Genomic DNA, 19,722 nt, shown 5'->3' with positions numbered 1-19,722 from the left:
ACGTAAATGTAATTATTAATATTAAATCAATTATTAAATGGAAAAAAATATATTGTATTGTCCAAGAAAACTAACGGTACGCCGGGCAACACCCATTATTTATAGTAATATTATAATTATAACAGAAAACATAATCTAGATGAGATTAAAGATTACAGGTATACCTTAAACTTATCTGAAAATCAAATCCTTTTCCAGAAACTAAAGGTAGGTTAGGTGAAGTTAGAACATAAATACATATGGGCAACACCCATTATATATAGTAATATTTCAGAAAACAGAATCTAGAAGACTCAAAGTAATATACCGAGTTTAAGTAATTAATAAAACTTTCAAATGTTATTTCTAACTTTTTGAACATTTTGAGGTTATGGTATAAAAAAAAATCTAAATCTGAGAAACGTAAAGGGGACCCCCCCCCCTCAAATTTATGCCAATTGATTCTAAATATTTACCAAAATACTCACTGATGATAATATATTGTGATCCCAGTGTCTTTCTTATTCTTGTATTATTTTTTTTAAGTTTTACTACGCAAGTAGGTTTCCTTCAACTAGCCAAGTTTAACAGAACATGTGGCACGTCAACGTCGCAAATTTATCGAGACTGGCGCCTGCGATATCTAGTTGAAGTGCAGCGGAGACCAATCCTTAATCTAATATTATCAGTCTATGTTTGTACAGCATTGGATGACACATTATGTCTTACTTTATATCCTGACGTGGTCATACGCGAATATTTATTTAATTTGTACCAGGTACCAATAACATAAATTTGTACTTTTTTGACGTTGCGAGCTCGTGTCGCGTTTACCTTTTCACCTCCTTAATTATCGCTTTCTCAGATAATATAAACAATAGATACTGCGTAAGTTAAACAAATTTCGTATAAAGTAGGGCATAATGTCATGCATTTTTTATGATTTTTTTAGAGTTACCTACAGATTAAATTTCGATTATTACTAATGAATGTTGTAAATTTTTATAACTAAAACATACTTCAAAGTTATTAATTAGTAATAGAATAGTTATTAAAACATCATAATAATACAAAAAAAGAATTTTTAAATCGACTGCTACAGACACTTTTTACGGCTGACCGCATTTTGACGGCTTGTCGTATTTTACACAGATAAAGTTTTGAAAATTCAATATTTTTACTTTTATAGTCTGTTAAATTATAATAGAAATTACTTGAACCTTTGCGGCGTCAAGTTCCTAATAAATTATTACAAAGAGGGTAGAGAAGTTAGTGTAACAAATAAAATGCTTTTAATATTCATCATTTTATATTGGTCAAATTGTTCGTCTTATGGCTAAGTTAAAAATACAATTCTTAAAATGGACTTAGATTTAAAATGGAGGTCCTCTGCGAGCGGCATCGGTATCTGCAAGAAGGTACATTACATTAAAAATACAAAAAAATATTATACTAGCAGTGAAGGCAACACTACAAAATTTAAAACAATTTTAAAAAGTTTATTTTGCACTTACTATATGTAATAAATTAAAAAATAATAATATTATGATAAAATAATAAAACGCGTTGCGGTACTTCAATGTCAACTTGACCCAGATCTACATTAATTACTAATTATTACTCTGTGGTTCTATAAAGCCTGGCCATTATTAATAATTAATAATTAGTTAATACACTGAACTCTACTATTTACCACTGGACTGGCGGCTGTCAAAGTACTTTTGTCCCCGTTTGATATTCGCCATTATGGCGCTGTTGGCCATAGCGAGAGTCTGTGGTACTTAAACTAGTTATGACGACCTCAGCTAAATAAGCACCGATAGATGGTGGAAAAATATTTACAAAAACAAAAAAATGTGTACTTTATAACGTTGATTCCTGAAGTGTACATAGCTCGGAAAACGAACGAAATTAATTCAAAATGCAAAAATACTTCAGAGTATTGTACGCTTCTGTCGCAGCCATTTGTATTATACGTCATAATTAGTTCTCTGGACGCTCGCGAGTGGCGCTTCAAATAGGCACAAAAAATTTGCTGTGAAACGTATGGAACACCCTGTCCAGTGGTATTTATACAGGTCAGTGAGTTAATAATTATAAACAATGTATGTATATTCATAAATTCGATTTGCAATACTTGTAGAAGTGTGTTTGTGTTAGAATCTGAAATGTCAGAAAAAGAAACCTCAAAAACAAAGGCAACTACTTTGAGAGTGGATTCTCGTATTATTTATGATTTTCACTTTTCCTGATTTCCAGATATTCCAAGTCGTCTTTATTTTATTTGATGCTTTTTTAAATATTTATCTAAAATGAATTGATTTTGCAACATAACAAACATTTAAATAAAACGAAAGCACTCCTCTTGATCAATGGTTGCAATGCGGGTTCCACAGGGCACGATTTTAGGGCTTTCTGGGTTCCTTATTAATAATATAATATTATTATAATATATATTAATGATCTCCATTATAAGACCATAGATAAAATTGAACTTTCATAACATACAATCGGCCCATCGCCGATTTATGATTCGTTCAACGCGCACCGTATGCCTTTGAGATATATAGTATACAGTGCGCGAACGGATATCTCACGATATGTTCAAGATGTCATAGTCGCGACGCCCTAAGGGGAGATCGCGACGCATGACGCGCTGAGCGCGACAACCATCGTTGTTTGCTGCAGCTCCCTGGTTGATCCTGCCAGTAGTTATATGCTTGTCTCAAAGATTAAGCCATGCATGTCTCAGTGCAAGCCGTATTAAGGCGATACCGCGAATGGCTCAATATATCAGTTTTGGTTCCTTAGATCTTACTCAGTTACTTGGATAACTGTGGTAATTTTTAATTGTATTGTTTGATGATGCTAATAATGATTTAACTAATGCTGTAAATTGGATTGCAGCTAATAATTTATAACATAATGGTAAGAAAACGAAATGATGAAATTCACTTCATCTAAGTTACCTGTTAAGCAAAGAACAGCTTTTAAAAAAAAAAAACAGATAGGTATAGTTAATATCGCCTTTTTCTTGCTCCGTTAGGTGGTATATTATTAAAGGTGGTATATTGAAATGCTGCTGCAAAAAAGAGCTGTTTGGGCAATTTTACTATAAATTCGCTCTTTGGGACCAAGAATGGTGATGTACGATTTATGCTACTGATCTTAATTTAAGATTCTTAAAACTGTGACTGTTTCAAACCAATATATATGAACATTTGTATAATGTGTTCATAAAAATGTCAATAAATTTCAACAGAATTTCAAAGAACAACATAAACTGTCAATGCCTACTTCCAGGGTAAATAAATTTTACGAGTCACTTATCGGCAATTTTTTTCGGTATATTTAATAATAAGCTTCTTAAAAGCCTTTATTTCATGGAAGAGGAGGAAAAACGTATCACTTGATGTGATCACCGCCGCCCACACTCTGTTGCAACACCAGAAGAATCACAGGAGCGTTGCTAGTGTTTCAGAAAGATGCGCTTTTTTCAAAAGTGAATTTAAAAATTTGATGATTAAATTAATACTATAGTTGGTTAAACAATAATTTAACAGATTTAATTGATGATCTCAGGATTAAAGACAGTACCTTCGGTCTTTAAGTATTATGTACATTGAAGTCAACGAAGACGTCGTCAGTGGAGGGGGCTTGCCCAAGCGCATGACCGCCAAATGAACGCAGTCCATGATACGATGTGTCTCTGCATGGCGTTACCATTATTACATCAGCACACTCGTACATGTGGAAGCGGTCCTCAAAATTTACCTATACTTTATAAATTAACCTCTACTGAACGCATGCATCTTTTAGAACTTGAATATATTGTTTGTGTATAGATGCTTTGGGAATATGATAGTCTCGATAACTGTCTTATATATATTATATTCACGAATAGGTTCATACAAATCATACAGCCGGTCCATGATTTGAGTCCCGTGGAATAATGACTCTCCGCGGCTGTGAGCTGTAATTTTTACCGCTTAGGCTCCGAGGATTTGAGTCGGTGGTCGATTTCGATCTGAGTCTGACATATGGGCATATTAAACATACAAAATAAGAAGCGGCATAAATAGGTAAAAGTATTTGAAAATAAATGAATATTATCTTTTTGTTATGGCCAAATAACGTGTCTATTGCCAATTTATTTTTTCTTTCTTCTTATTCACTTTATACCCGAATTCTCTTTGTGTCCGCGAAGTTTACATTTTTCAACACTAAACTATGACTGTAGTTGTGTTATAAAAATTTATAAATCTCAGAATAGTGTCATATTTTATTTATTTTGCTAATATAGTTATAAAATTTTGCTTTTAGTGTAGAAATATGTATTTAAATTGTAATTGAAGATGTAGGAAGTATTTGTATACCGCAGTCGCTGTCCGTGCTGCGTAACACGGTGCCTACTGAAAATCAGTGTCGAGTCTCTGAAGGCTCGACGTATACTGAGTGGGCCTCCGATTGGCAATACTAAAGTGATTGTACTGCTCCTCAATCTAATTGTTTTATTTATTTTAATTTTACTAGGTCTGTTTTAATTATTTTTTAGTGGTTTTTATAGTTTAAGTTTATAATTTTGGTTAACTTATTTTAATCTAATATTTTATGTTAAAATGACTTGTTTGTTAAAGTTATTATATTATAAACTATGACCTATTTTAGCAGTGTAATTATGTTGCCAATAAAGTTTATTATTATTATAATTTTTTTGCTTATCTCTAAATAAATAAAAGGACCCGGTGTAAATCAAAGGTGCTGTGTCGCTCGTCAAATATATGTCCCCGTCACACGCAACTAAGACAGAAGTGGGTGACATCCCCGGTAAAATACCACTCTCCCAATGGAGAGAAAAAAACTGTGCTTACTTGGCTCAAACAGACCAAGACGCTCAATCCAATCACCAATCCTACTTTTGCAATAAAATTTCTGGGACTTCTATCTAATTTTATTGCCATCAACTCCATCTGGAGATAAAGATATCCTCTCTGGCTTGTACACAAATTATTTTATAAAAAATAATTTGAAAAAATATATATAAATATAAAGTATATTGGACACATCAACCTTTAGAACTTAAATTCATTGTTTGTGTAAGGATGCTTCGTGAACATGTTAGTTGTGATAACTGTCATATTTAGTAATAGCATCAAAACATTATATAGATTTATTGATCCGATCCGACGCCGCCGCAAGCATGGCCCAGGATAATCCAATTCCTATAATTCCCAGATGTTGAAAAGTGTTTTCTTTATTTTTATAAAAATGTAGGTTAATGTTGAGGCTAAGATCTATCAACAGATATAGTAAAATATATTTACTTGGATCTCCTCCTTCTGGAGGAGCTGGTGCGTTGGGTTTCATGCCTTTTATTTCTTCTTCAGGTATTTGACCTGATTTTGCTTTTATAGTATTTGTTCTTATGTAGTGTTTCTATTACAATAAACACTTCGTAGAATACTAGGACTATATATCATTTGCTATGTAGGAAAAAGAAACCCGCAGGAAGATCAATTCCCGATATTATTATTTAAACATTCCATCGAGACATAGGTACGGCTTCAGATAATTATAAACTATAAGGCAAATAAAAAGGATATATTCCTATCATATAGACAGCTTATCAACCAGACTTTGTTCTAATGATGTTCACAGGATGCTGGTTAGATTATGGGTACCGCAACGGTGCCAATTTCTGCCCTAAAGCAGAAATGTGTCAGCATTATTGTGTTTAAGTCTGAAGGGCGCCGTAGCTAGTGAAATTACTGGGCAAATGAGACTGAACATCTTATGTCTTAAGGAGACGAGTGCCGCTCAGAATTTTTGGGTATTTCAAGAATCCTGATTGGCACTGCATTGTAGTGGGCGAAGCGTATCAGTAACCAAAAACTGAACGTCCCGCTCATCTCGCCCCTTATTTTCATAAAAATAAATAAAATGCATACGTAGTAAAAATGAGTCGGTCCCAAATAGACATTGAAACTGCAGGATTGGTCTTTGATTAATTCTTATTATTATGGGTAATGCTGCTAGGCGATGGCTGGTTCATGCGTCATGCTCGTGAACGGGTGCTACTTGCAGTGACTGTATGATCATGTTATCGGAAAGTCTGCTTTATTATTGTATACACTTTGAAATAGCTTCATTGATACAAAATAATTACCTGGAATTGATCCTGGTCCGCCTTGCACTTCTTGGTATCGGTGGCCTTTTTGACCTCCAGGGTGAGCTAAAAATCATTTAGTTTGTAGCGAGATTATATTTCATTTTTTTAAATTTTTTAAAAAAATTATTACGTTTTGCATACCTACTTGAAAATTAGTAAAATAATATCATTGTTGGTAAAACAATAAATTAACTGCTTTAATCGACTGTCATGAGTGACAAGAACAGGCGGGGCCACGATTCGCGAATTTTCTGGTTTGACCCCGACGAGTCACCCTCATACCAAATTAGAGAGAGAGAGAGGTAGGTTTTCCTGTCACGTGGAATTTATACATGTATTTCCAATATCGCGCACTGCACGGGCGTGGAACGCAGATTGGTCGCGGGTTGGACATTGTCTTGGGTGTGAACAGGAGCGTTCGGAGTAAACTCATGCGGACTACCTCCACACGCGGATAGAAATCTGCCTAATAGGAAAACCACCCTTAGATCTACCATTATTTCACGCATTATAATTAGATTGACTTGTAAACATTCAATCGATTAAAACTACACATACAAACAAAATATGAAAAAAAAAATTAAGACATAAATTAATGTATATTATGTATCAATCTTTAAAGCTTAAATTCATTGTTTGTGTCAAGGATGTTTCGTGAACATTATGGTTGTGATAGTTGTCATATTTAGCAATCGCATTAAAACATTAGGAAGATTTATTGACCCGGCAAACGACGCCGCCGCAAGCATTGCCTTGGATAATCCAATTCCTTTAATTCCCAGATGTTGCAAAGTGTTTTCTTTATTTTTTTAAAAATGAAGGTTACTGTTGAGGCTAAGATCTATCAACAGATATAGTAAAATATACTTACTTGGATCTCCTTCAGAAGGTGGAGCTGGTGCGTTGGGTTTCATGCCTTTTATTTCTTCTTCAGGTATTTGACCTGAAAGTTACTTATAATTATTAGTATTTTGTGCTTTTCTAGTATTTGTTCTTATGTAGTTTTTCTATTACAACAAACAAAAATAACAAATGGACGTAGTTCCTTAAAAACGTTCCAAGCCACAAACATCACATTTTAAGGAATTGGTGTTTGAAGTTTAACAAATATTAGTGTATTCCATACATGTGGGTTGGGCTACTAAGTCATGATGTCATTAAAAGAGTGACAGTAGGGCTGCCACTTTTTGTCGGTCCGTTAATATGAATCACCTGACCAGTTTTGTGTTCCTAACTGAATTTCGACATAATTGTGATTTGGAACGTTTTCTGGAATTACGTCCAATTACAATACACACGTAAACTGGAATATACTAGGTCTCACAGAAGAACGAAGGCTTTGGTTCCACTTCGTAGAATACCAAGACTATATTTTTGGCTGTATAGGAAAAACAAACCCGCAGAAAGATCATTTCCAGATATAACTTAAACATTCCATCAACGCATAAGAAAAGCTCTAGCTGACGATAAACTACAAAGCAAATAAAATAGATGTATCTCTCTCATATAGGAAACTTATCAAGCAGAGTTTGTTCAAATGCATACGCAGTAAAAATGATGGCTGACGATGGCTGGTCCATGCGTCATGCTCGTGAACGGGCGCTACTTGTAGTGACTGTATGATCATGTTATCGGAAAGTCTGCTTTATTGTTGTATAGACTTTGAAATAGCTTCATTGATACAAATTTCTTTCCTATAATCGATTTGATGTCAAAGTTAAGTAATTCAACGGATAAAAAATAATTACCTGGAATTGATCCTGGTCCGCCTTGCACTTCTTGGTATCGGTGGCCTTTTTGACGTCCAGGGTGAGCTAAAAATCATTTAGTTTGTAGCGAGTTTTTATTTCATTTTTGAAATTTTTTAAAAAAATTATTACGTTTTGCATACCAATTTGAAAATTAGTAAAATAATATCATTGTTGGTAAAACAATAAATTAACTGCTTTAATCGACTGTCATGAGTGACAAGAACAGGCGGGGCCACGATTCGCGAATTTTCTGGTTGACCCCGACGAGTCACCCTCATACCAAATTAGAGAGAGAGAGAGGTAGGTTTTCCTGTCACGTGGAATTTATACATGTATTTCCAATATCGCGCACTGCACGGGCGTGGAACGCAGATTGGTCGCGGGTTGGACATTGTCTTGGGTGTGAACAGGAGCGTTCGGAGTAAACTCATGCGGACTACCTCCACACGCGGATAGAAATCTGCCTAATAGGAAATCCACCCTTAGATCTATCATTATTTCACGCATTATAATTAGATTGACTTGTAAACATTCAATCGATTAAAACTACACATACAAACATATAAAAAAATACGACATAATTATATGGTCGTGATTACTGTCATATTTAGCAATCGCATCAAAACATTAGGAAGATTTATTGACCCGGCAAATGACGCCGCCGCAAGCATTGCCTGGGATAATCTAATTCCTTTAATTCCCAGATGTTGAAAAGTGTTTTCTTTATTTTTATAAAAATGTAGGTTAATGTTGAGGCGAAGATCTATCAACAGATATAGTGAAATATACTTACTTGGATCTCCTTCAGAAGGTGGAGCTGGTCTGTTGGGTTTCATGCCTTTTATTTCTTCTTCAGGTATTTGACCTGAAAGATACTTATAATTATTAGTATTTTGTGCTTTTATAGTATTTGTTCTATGTAGTTTTTCTATTACAACAAACAAAAATAACAAATGGACGTAGTTCCTTAAAAACGTTCCAAGCCACAAACATCACATTTTAAGGAATTGGTGTTTGAAGTTTAACAAATATTAGTGTATTCCATACATGTGGGTTGGGCTACTAAGTCATGATGTCATTAAAAGAGTGACAGTAGGGCTGCCACTTTTTGTCGGTCCGTTAATATGAATCACCTGACCAGTTTTGTGTTCCTAACTGAATTTCGACATAATTGTGATTTGGAACGTTTTCTGGAATTACGTCCAATTACAATACACACGTAAACTGGAATATACTAGGTCTCACAGAAGAACGAAGGCTTTGGTTTCACTTCGTAGAATACCAAGACTATATTTTTTTGCTGTATAGGAAAAACAAACCCGCAGAAAGATCATTTCCAGATATAACTTAAACATTCCATTAACGCATTAGTAAAGCTCTAGCTGACGATAAACTACAAAGCAAATAAAATAGATATATCTCTCTCATATAGAAAACTTATCAAGCAGAGTTTGTTCAAATGCATACGCAGTAAAAATGATGGCTGACGATGGCTGGTCCATGCGTCATGCTCGTGAACGGGCGCTACTTGTAGTGACTGTATGATCATGTTATCGGAAAGTCTGCTTTATTGTTGTATACACTTTGAAATAGCTTTATTGATACAAATTTATTTCCTATAATCGATTTGATGTCAAAGTTAAGTGATTCAAGGGATAAAAAATAATTACCTGGAATTGATCCTGGTCCTCCTTGCACTCCTAGGTATCGGTGGCCTTTTTGACCTCCAGGGTGAGCTAAAAATCATTTAATTTGTAGCGAGTTTTTATTTCATTTTATGAAATTAAAAAAAAAAATTATTACGTTTTGCATACCTACTTGAAAATTAGTAAAATAATATCATTGTTGGTAAAACAATAAATTAACTGCTTTAATCGACTGTCATGAGTGACAAGAACAGGCGGGGCCACGATTCGCGAATTTTCTGGTTTGACCCCGACGAGTCACCCTCATACCAAATTAGAGAGAGAGAGAGGTAGGTTTTCCTGTCACGTGGAATTTATACATGTATTTCCAATATCGCGCACTGCACGGGCGTGGAACGCAGATTGGTCGCGGGTTGGACATTGTCTTGGGTGTGAACAGGAGCGTTCGGAGTAAACTCATGCGGACTACCTCCACACGCGGATAGAAATCTGCCTAATAGGAAAACCACCCTTATATCTACCATTATTTCACGCATTATAATTAGATTGACTTGTAAACATTCAATCGATTAAAACTACACATACAAACAAAACATGAAAAAAAAAATTAAGACATAAATTAATGTATATAATGTATCAATCTTTAAAGCTTAAATTCATTGTTTGTGTCAAGGATGTTTCGTGAACATTATGGTTGTGATAGTTGTCATATTTAGCAATCGCATCAAAACATTAGGAAGATTTATTGACCCGGCAAACGACGCCGCCGCAAGCATTGCCTGGGATAATCCAATTCCTTTAATTCCCAGATGTTGCAAAGTGTTTTCTTTATTTTTTTAAAAATGAAGGTTACTGTTGAGGCTAAGATCTATCAACAGATATAGTAAAATATACTTACTTGGATCTCCTTCAGAAGGTGGAGCTGGTGCGTTGGGTTTCATGCCTTTCACATCTTCTTCAGGTATTTGACCTAAAAGTTACTTATAATTATAAGTATTTTGTGCTTTGTTCTTAAGTAGTTTTTATTTTTTTATTTTATTATTTTTTGATGGTTTATATAAAGCTAATATTCTTACAAAAAATAATTTTATATCTGCACAATATGAAAAGAAAATTCATTTTTTCATTACATTTCTATTTTTTATAGACAGTGCGAAAGAAAATGACCAAAATAGCCCTAACTCTTACAGTTGGAGCCATGCTAATCATTCAATCTAAGTATAAATTGTACGAAAATTTATCAATTGTACACCACTACTAATTGTAATGACACAGTTTTGTTAGTTTTGTAAAGAAAACTGTATTATGTTTGTAATAAATAAAAAAAAAGGATTGTGTGCTTTTATGAAACCACTGTAAAAGTGAAACTTTTTTTCACATTATAATCATTTAACTAAAAATTATTGGAATAATATACCATTAAGGGTATAAAAATCGCTTTATCAATCATATATATGTATATTTATATATTATATATTTATAAATATTAATTGTATACTTGAGAAAAGTGGAATGATAATGGGAAATAATAAAAGTAACAACATTAACATTACACACGTACAAAAACAAACAAAATAGCGTGGAGCACTGGCACAAATGAGTAATAAATAGTCTATACACTACAGTGTCAGCTGCTGAGAACTATAGGCGCCGCCCGACCGTCACGCGACATGCAACACAGACGAAAAAGTTCGAGACGATGTTATAAAAGTTTCACTTTAAAAGCTTCTAATTCCGATTTAAAGCTATGGCGATGTTGTACAGGAGAGGTAACCTATCTCCGCTCTATTCTTCAAGGCGGTTAGCTCGGTCCGCAGCCTTAACAGTACCACTGCTTCGGAAACAAAATGAAGAAATCTTACAAGAAAAAATTAAAGAAATCGTATAATAATACATAAAAGGCATTTATTTATTCAAAATTGATTCCCATAGAATTATTTTTGATGTCATTTCTAATTTACCAGATACTACCACCACTTCGGAAACAAATGGCGCTCTGAGAGAGAAGAAGCGTTGCAAGAAACTCTCCCAGCATTCCTTTTTTGCGCTCCTTTCAATAAAAATATACAATATTGTACAGTCATTTCTATCGCTATAAAATAATCATAATTTAGTCCCAGGCTGTCCGATCACGTAGATATTCAGCTGTGGGAGTAATAGGATTTACGACAGAGCCATTTTATTATAAAACATTTAAATTTATTTATAGATAATGCCTGAACAGTGGCTGGGAGTTTATTATAAAAGTGTATACATTTATCCTTAAAGCTATTATGTATATATATTAAATATCTTATGAAGCCTTCTAGAATTAGTTACAAGCAATCCCTTTTTTCTAGTGTTATAATAATGAAAATTAAGAGCAAAAAGGTTTTTTCAAAATTTTCATAAATGTACTGACAATGAACAGTCATAATATTTATTTCTTTAAAATTTTCTTTGAGAGACTGTCTATATTGAGTAATTGATATAATGAGTAGGTTGTGTGGTGTGAGTGAATGTTAGTTGTGTGAATGAAATTTCATTGTTTTGCCATATAAATAATTTTTAGAGTTAGAACTTCTCTTGGACATTGCAATAATAAAGTAATGTTTACTTTATTATTCTAAAATAAAAGATTTTTTCTAAAACAAACGCAGCCTTAGTTACTCACTATTACATCAGCTACCTGCCAATAAAAGTCCCATCAAAATCGGTCCAGCCTTTTCTGAGATTAGCCGGAACAAACAGACAGACAGACAAAAATAGTAAAAAATATTATTTTGGTGTATATACCGTATGTATATTCATATACATTTAGTAAAAAACACTTATTTCAATATTACAAACAGACACTCCAATTTTATTTATATGTATAGATGTATAGATGACGTATCATCTGTCATTCTGTTTTGGCCGGAGCGGCGGATATCCGGTATATAGATTTTATATGTATCGATAGAAAACAGCTTACCTCCTATCGAAACATCTGCCTGGACTCTCTGAAATATAAAATGTTTATGTTACAAGTTGTGTTTGGTAGGTTTTCTTCCACATAAGCGCCGATTATTAAAATTTTCGAGCTATCTAAGTAACTATAGACTAAAGAACTTAAAACAAATATAATCAAACTACCTACGCTATATAATGATAAAAATATTAAACAAAGAAACTAAAGTACTAAACACAATAATAATAATAATAACAAATCTAGAAATACTTGTTGAAGATAACTTTTTATGTAGATAAAAACTTAAAAAATATGTCAAGAGCCATCAGCGGAGAATTCGAGAATTCAAAAGCGCCATCTACAGAAGAACTTCTATAAATTCGAGACGATGGGACTGAGAATTCCGAGAATTCGAATTAGGGGAAGTCGAATTTCAGTGCTTGAATTAACAGGAGTTCTAACTGTATTAAAACACCATCATCAGTAGCCAGTTTTACGCAGCTTTGGTACATTACCTATGATATATCCATAACTAATTGATGAAATGGAGAAATTGACTAATTTACGGGACAAATATTATCTACATTAAGCGTTCTTCATGATGAAGTAATTAAATTTAATTTAAAAGTAGTGATATATTGTCAATAAAACCACCTAAAACAACTTATAGTTTTACACAAATGATTTAAGTTTTCTTTAGTGTTAATTCCGCCAATATTTGTTTTTAAAACAATTCGACACGCGTTTCGCCTCTACACGAGGCATCCTCAGGACTTGTTGTCTCGCCAAAATCTGGCACGAGACTGCTCGAATTGTTTTAAAAACAAATATTGGCGGAATTAACACTAAAGAAAACTTAAATCATTTGTATAATTATGGATTTCCGCAAAGTAACGCCTAATTCAATAAATTTACCTTACAGTTTTATTAATCTTTAAAACATAAAAGCAGTTTCTGTGGCTAAACCGTATTAGATATGTAGATAGTGTGTCGCAATTTTTTTTGTAGATATTTTAAAGTTATATAATTCCTTACAACATTTTATTGTTCTATATTTATCTGTTTTGCAGCGTTCACCAGCAAAACTCTTTCTTATTTTAAACTATATGTCTATATACATATTGAAAACCTTTGTATTAATACACGGTGTCAGCTTCCTGCATACCAAATTTAATCAAAATTGGCCCAGCCATTGTGCGTGAATAGGAAACAAACATATACACTCACTCACAAACTTTCACAAACATTATAATACTTTTAACTCCTACAATTTTTGTGCCGCACGCATACCTCTCAGTTTGCAGATTTTTCCTACTTACTAACACTCATCGTACCATTTTGGATAATTCACACTTTATCTTTATAAATTATAGCCTGTGTGTTATTCCGATGTATAATCTATATTATTGTAAAGTTTCATTATAATCCATTCAGTAGATTTTGCGTGAAAGACAAACAGACATCCATACATTCTTACAAACTTTCGCATTTATAGTATTAGTAAGACTAGTAGGAAATAGATAGTATTTAAGTAACTTACCCTTTCAAGCACTGCAACCAGCAGTATAACGCAGATTGAATATTTGAGCATGGTGCTTGCTAAGAACTGGACTTTCAGAATGAAACTTCTGTCAAAATATTACAATATATACCCATATAACTTCAAGGTAATACGTTAAAAAATAATTAATTTTTAATTTGAATATATATAATGTTTTAATAAAAAAGCAATTTATCTTTTTTACGATATCTTTTAAATATGTGTTTTAACCTATGTAGGTTAACCTAAACAATTCGCTATTTTTAAAGTGATCTCACTTCTGGGATTAATTATATACATTAAATTTGTAACCAAAATGTATATACGATGCGGGACTAGAACCCGCGTCTCTCGGGTTCCTAAATTTTGGTATGTCTTGTTCAACTCTCAATTTGCAGCTCCTGTAGATAATAATAATAATCCCAGATACTAATAATACTAAATAGTTATACATATACTATAAATACTATAGAATTCATATATAACGACTTCGCTTATAACGACTAACCTACTAGATTTAGCTACGATAATGTTTAGTGCGACTTTGGTTTAAACGACCGACTGCTAATAGCGACCATTTTTGATGATAATATGTCCGGTTAAAACGACACGCAACACAAACATACAAGCACACAAACATTTAAACTTACATTCATACAAACATAAATTAACATTAAATAATAGGATTCAGAGGGTTGAGGTGAATGGTAGGAGTCCTCTCGGTATAGGGGTACCACAAGGGTCTATTCTTGGACCCTTCCTCTTCCTAATCTATATAAATGATCTACCTAACCTTGTAGAAAAAAAACACAAGGTGGTATTTTTTGCGGATGACACTTCACTTATATACAAAGTGCAACGAAGCCAAGTTTTTTATGACAAAGTAAACAATGCTCTATTTGACATCGTGTACTGGCTTAGCGCCAATAACTTATTGTTAAATAGTCATAAAACCAAATATATTAAATTTACCGCGCCAAATGTCAAAAATATAGTTGCGAATATTTTATTAAATGGAGAGGTGGTAAAACCTGTGAAATCTGCTGTTTTTCTTGGCATTACTCTTGATTCCAAATTGCAATGGGGCCCCCATGTTGAAGGATTGGCGAATAGGCTTAGTTCTGCACGATATGCGGTTAAGAAAATTAGACGGTTAACTGACATAGATATGGCGCGACTAGTATACTTCAGTTATTTTCATAGTATTATGTCCTATGGTATATTGTTATGGGGCAGTGCGGCCGATATTAATACCATCTTTGTGCTGCAGAAGAGGGTTATTCGCGCGATTTATAGGTCCTAAAGAATCATTAAGAGAAAAATTTTTAATGAGAAATAAACATTGTGACTGTTGCTTCTCAATACATTTTTGATAATGTTCTGTATGTTCATATGCACATTGAGGAATTTCCTAAAAACTGTGACATTCATAATGTTAACACGAGGAACAAACATAAACTTGTTATGCCTACTACTCGGTTGGGACGAGTTAGTAAGTCTTTTGTTGGGCGATGCTTATATATGCTTTTACAATATGATCCCAGAATATGTACAAAACAAATATGTTACCAAATTTAAAAGAATTGTTAAAAAACGTGTGTGTGGGAAAGGTTGCTATAGCATAAACGATTTTCTTAATGACACCACGAACTAGGAATAAAGCGAACTCCCTCAGGCTCTTTAATTATAAATGTTTATTGTACAGTATCACATTGTAATCCATATTTTATATTAAAAAAAGCCCGCTGAGTTTCTTGCGCCCATTCTTCTGAGGTCTGAGGCAGTCTCTTTTGAATCGGTGGTTGTGGTGCCATTCAGAATTTTTGGGTTATTCAAGAGTCCTGCAGCAGTAATGGGTAAGCACAATAATTGTGTTTCAGTCTGAAGGGTGCCGTAGCTAGTGAAATTATTGGGCAAATGAGACTTAACATCTCATGTCTCAAGGTGATGAGCGCAATTGTGGTGCCATTCAGAATTTTTGGGTTTTTCAAGAATCCTGAGTGGCACTGCATTGGAATGGGCAGGCCTTGTCAATTACGATCAGCTGAACGTCCCACTCGTCTCATCCTTTACTGTCATAAATAAAAATTCGATAGTATAATATTTTAACTTGAGAGTCACAATTGGACGTAATTTCAGAAAAACGTTCCAAACCACAATTATATGTATGTCGAAATTCAGTTAAGAACACAAAATTGGTCACGTGATTAATAGTAACTTAATAGTAGGAATTGCAGCCCTACTGTCACTCTTCAAATGACATCATGACTTAGTAGCCCAACCCACATGTATTGAATACACTCATATTTATAAGACTTTAAACATGAATTCTATAAAACGGGATGTTTGTGGCTTGCAACGTTTTTCAGGAACTACCTCCAGTTTGGCTTGCGACTCCACATAATGTGGAATAAATCTGCGAAAACTGCTGCTGAAACGCTGAATGTGTTTGTTTATACTAACTTCGATGACGATCTCATGAAAACAATGATGTCACAAGTTCACACTACCGAACAAAAGTTTTTTTTTTATGGAATAGGAGGACAAACAAGCGTACGGGTCACCTGTTGTTAAGTGATCACCGCCGCCCACAATCTCTTGCAACACCAGAGGAATCACAGGAGCGTTGCCGGTCTTTAAAGACGGTGTACGCGCTTTTTTTAAAAGGCATAAAAGGCATTTATTTTCTCAAAATTGATTCCTTTAGAATTCTTTTTGATGTCATTTCTTATACTACTAGATACTACTACCGCTTCGGAAACAAATGGCGCTCTGAGAGAGAAGAAGCGGCGCAAGAAACTCTCCCAGCATTCTTTTTTTTTTTGCGCTCTTTTCAATAAAAATATACAATATTGTACAGTTGCTATAAAATAATCACAATCTAGTCCCAGGCTGTCCGATCATTTAGATATTCAGCAGTGGAGTAATAGGATTTACGACAGAGCCATTTTTTTATAAAACATTTAAATTTATTTATAGACAATGCCTGAACAGTGGCTGGGACTTTATTGTAGAAGTGTATACATTTACCCTTAAAGCTATCATGTATCTTATGAAGCCTACTAGAATTAGTTGCAAGCAATCCCTTATTTCTAGTGTTATAATATTATTATAATATTTTGAAGGTACCCATGTCGTATCATCCCAGAAACACCGCACAAGGAAGCTGATTCCACCAGCTTTGTAGTACGTGGAAGAAAGCTCCTTGAAAACCGCAATGTGGAGGACCGCCACACATCCAGATGGTGAGGATGATATCCTAACTTGTGGCGTGTCGTGCGAAGGTGGAAATCGGCGGCAGGAATCAGGTTAAACAGCTCTTCGGAACACTCCCCGTGATAAATGCGGTAGAAGACACACAATGAAGCGACGTCTCTACGCAACGCCAAATGATCCAGCCGTTCACAGAGCACTGTGTCCCCGACAATTCGAGCTGCTCTGCGTTGCACGCGGTCAAATGGATCGAGCTGATACTGGGGTGCGCCAGACCAGAGATGACAGCAATACTCCATGTGTGGCCGGACCTGCGCTTTGTAGAGCGCTAGTATGTGGGCCGGCTTGAAGAATACTTAGCCGTGCTCTATTAATGACGCCCAGTTTCTTTGAAGCCAATTTGGCTTTGCCTTCCAGATGACCACGAAATTGGCAATCGCTCGAGACTTCGAGACCCAGTATTCTGATACTAGGCGAGGCTTTGAGGGAAGTGTTGTCGAAGAGCGGTGATACGACAAATGGGGTTTTTTAGTGGTAAACGCGCAAACTTGAGTCTTCTGGGGGTTAAATTGGACAAGGTTAAATTTTCCCCATTCCGCGACCTTCTCAAGAGAGGACTCGATAGAAGACACAAGTTTCTCCCGGCACTAGTCGACGATTTCCCGAGAGAGACCTGCATGGCCAGTCTATACGGCATCACCAGTGCTGTCGTCTGCATAGCAATGAATGTTGGAGGTGTCCAACATATCATTGATATGCAGAAGAAACAGCGTGGGAGACAGCACACAGCCTTGGGGCACTCCAGCATTCACGGGCTTCGGGTTCGAGCAATATCCGTCGACAACGACCTGTATGCTGCGCCCAGTGAGGAAGCTGGAGGTCCACTTGCACAAGCTCTCGGGAAGCCCAAATGATGGAAGTTTGGAGAGGAGCGCCTTGTGCCATACACGATCAAAGGCCTTCGCTATATCCAGGCTAACTGCCAGGCCTTCCCCCTTGCTTTCAATAGCCGCTGCCCATCTATGTGTTAGGTATATACCAGAAGATCACCTGCCGACCGACCATGGCGAAACCCGTATTGTCGGTCGGTGATCAACTGGTGACCCTCTAGATATACTAAGAGCTGACGGCTAATTATGCTCTCCATGATTTTGGAGAGCAGGGAGGTAATAGCAATAGGCCTGTAGTTTGCCGGATCCGAACTGTCTCCTTTTTTTTGGATCGGATGGACAAGGGCTGACTTCCATGAGTCAGGGACTACGCCTTTAGAATAAGAGTGCCGGAATAAACGCGTTAGCACCGGCGTCAACTCAGGTGCATAGCACTCCAAGCACGATTGGAGAAATGCCATCCGGCCCGCTCGACTTCCTGACGTCCAACCAAAACAATGCTCGCCTAACAGTTTTCTGTCTGAACTGTACTTCAGGCATAGAGCTCTGACACCGCGGGATGGTCGGCGGTGTTTTTCCGTTGTCGTCAAGAGTCGAGTTGGAGGCGAAAAGAGTGCACAAGAGATCGGCTTTCTCTTTTGCCGTATGGGCCAGAGTGTCATTCCTCATGTGCGGCATGGACGGCTGGCTGAAGTTACCAAGAGCAGCTTTCGACAACGACCAGAACTTGCGTGTTCCGGTCGGATAACTGGAAAGCTGCTCACCGATTTTGACCACGTGCTTTGACTTTGCACGGGCGATTTGCCGCTTAAAAAATCTGGAGGCACGGTTGTATTTCCTCTTAAGAACTGTGCAGTTCGGATCCTTTGTGCCCAGCGCCGCAACCCAAGCTCGATACGCCTGTTTTTTGCAGTCAGATGCTGCTTTAACTGACGCATCGAACCAGGGCTGTGATCTGCCACCGATGGGCACTACAGAGTTTGGTATAAAAATATCCATACCCTGTAGTATCACAAAACTTGTTGTTGTCAAAATCAAACTCAAAAAACAGACTTTTTACGTTAGTAACACAGAGTTTTTTTGTGTACGTATTACCGAGTATTGCGGGTGTATTTGATCTCTTTGTGCTACTGTATATCATGTACTTATGTTTGTAATTTGAAAAAAGAACCATTAAAATAAAGCATGTGTGATTCCTACAAAATGTTTTATTTACCTTAATAGGAAAATCAAACTTACGCATTTATGATAAACAAGTATTCGTAAGTGAAGAACATATTATGTACATAAAAATAATGCTGCCGTTTATTACGTCATCCGTTAAGGAATACATACGTAATCCATTATCAAGTTGAAAAAAAAAAATAAATATTCATAAACTCTTTATTTTCTTTTTTATGGTAAAGGAAGACAAACGAGTGTACGGGTCACCTGCTGTTAAGTGATCACAGCCGCCCACATTCTCTGGCAACACCAGAGTAATCACAGAAATTTGAAGGTACCCATGTCGTATCGTCCCGGAAACACCGCACAAGGAAGCTCATTCCACAGCTTTATAGTACGTGGAAGAAAGCTCCTTATTATTATTTAATTGAAAATATAAAC

General features: G+C 35.5%; 1 protein-coding gene across 11 annotated transcripts; it reads right to left on the bottom strand.

Annotated features, from left to right (window-relative positions):
* Positions 1-1,269: 1,269 nt before the first annotated feature.
* On the bottom strand, positions 1,270-14,161 carry LOC126967104 (translation initiation factor IF-2-like). Of its 11 annotated transcripts, none has more exons than XM_050811502.1 (9): positions 14,015-14,161; positions 12,499-12,526; positions 10,444-10,515; positions 9,570-9,635; positions 8,693-8,764; positions 7,897-7,962; positions 7,020-7,091; positions 6,146-6,211; positions 1,270-1,387 (listed from the first exon to the last, which is right to left on the bottom strand). In XM_050811502.1, the coding sequence occupies exons 1-9, from the start codon at positions 14,063-14,065 to the stop codon at positions 1,353-1,355; spliced, it is 528 nt and encodes a 175-aa protein (XP_050667459.1). In that variant the 5' UTR covers positions 14,066-14,161; the 3' UTR covers positions 1,270-1,352. The 11 variants fall into 11 exon arrangements, with proteins under 11 accessions (XP_050667459.1, XP_050667464.1, XP_050667453.1 ...); XM_050811496.1 differs by having other exon boundaries at positions 1,320-5,375; XM_050811507.1 differs by lacking the exons at positions 7,020-7,091; positions 7,897-7,962.
* Between the last annotated feature and the right edge of the window lie 5,561 nt (positions 14,162-19,722).

This window comes from Leptidea sinapis, chromosome 12 (assembly GCF_905404315.1).
Source record: "Leptidea sinapis chromosome 12, ilLepSina1.1, whole genome shotgun sequence".
Lineage (NCBI taxonomy): Eukaryota > Metazoa > Arthropoda > Insecta > Lepidoptera > Pieridae > Leptidea > Leptidea sinapis.
The sequence above is the reverse complement of the archived record's forward strand: the minus strand, read 5'-3'. Positions and strand labels throughout refer to the sequence as shown.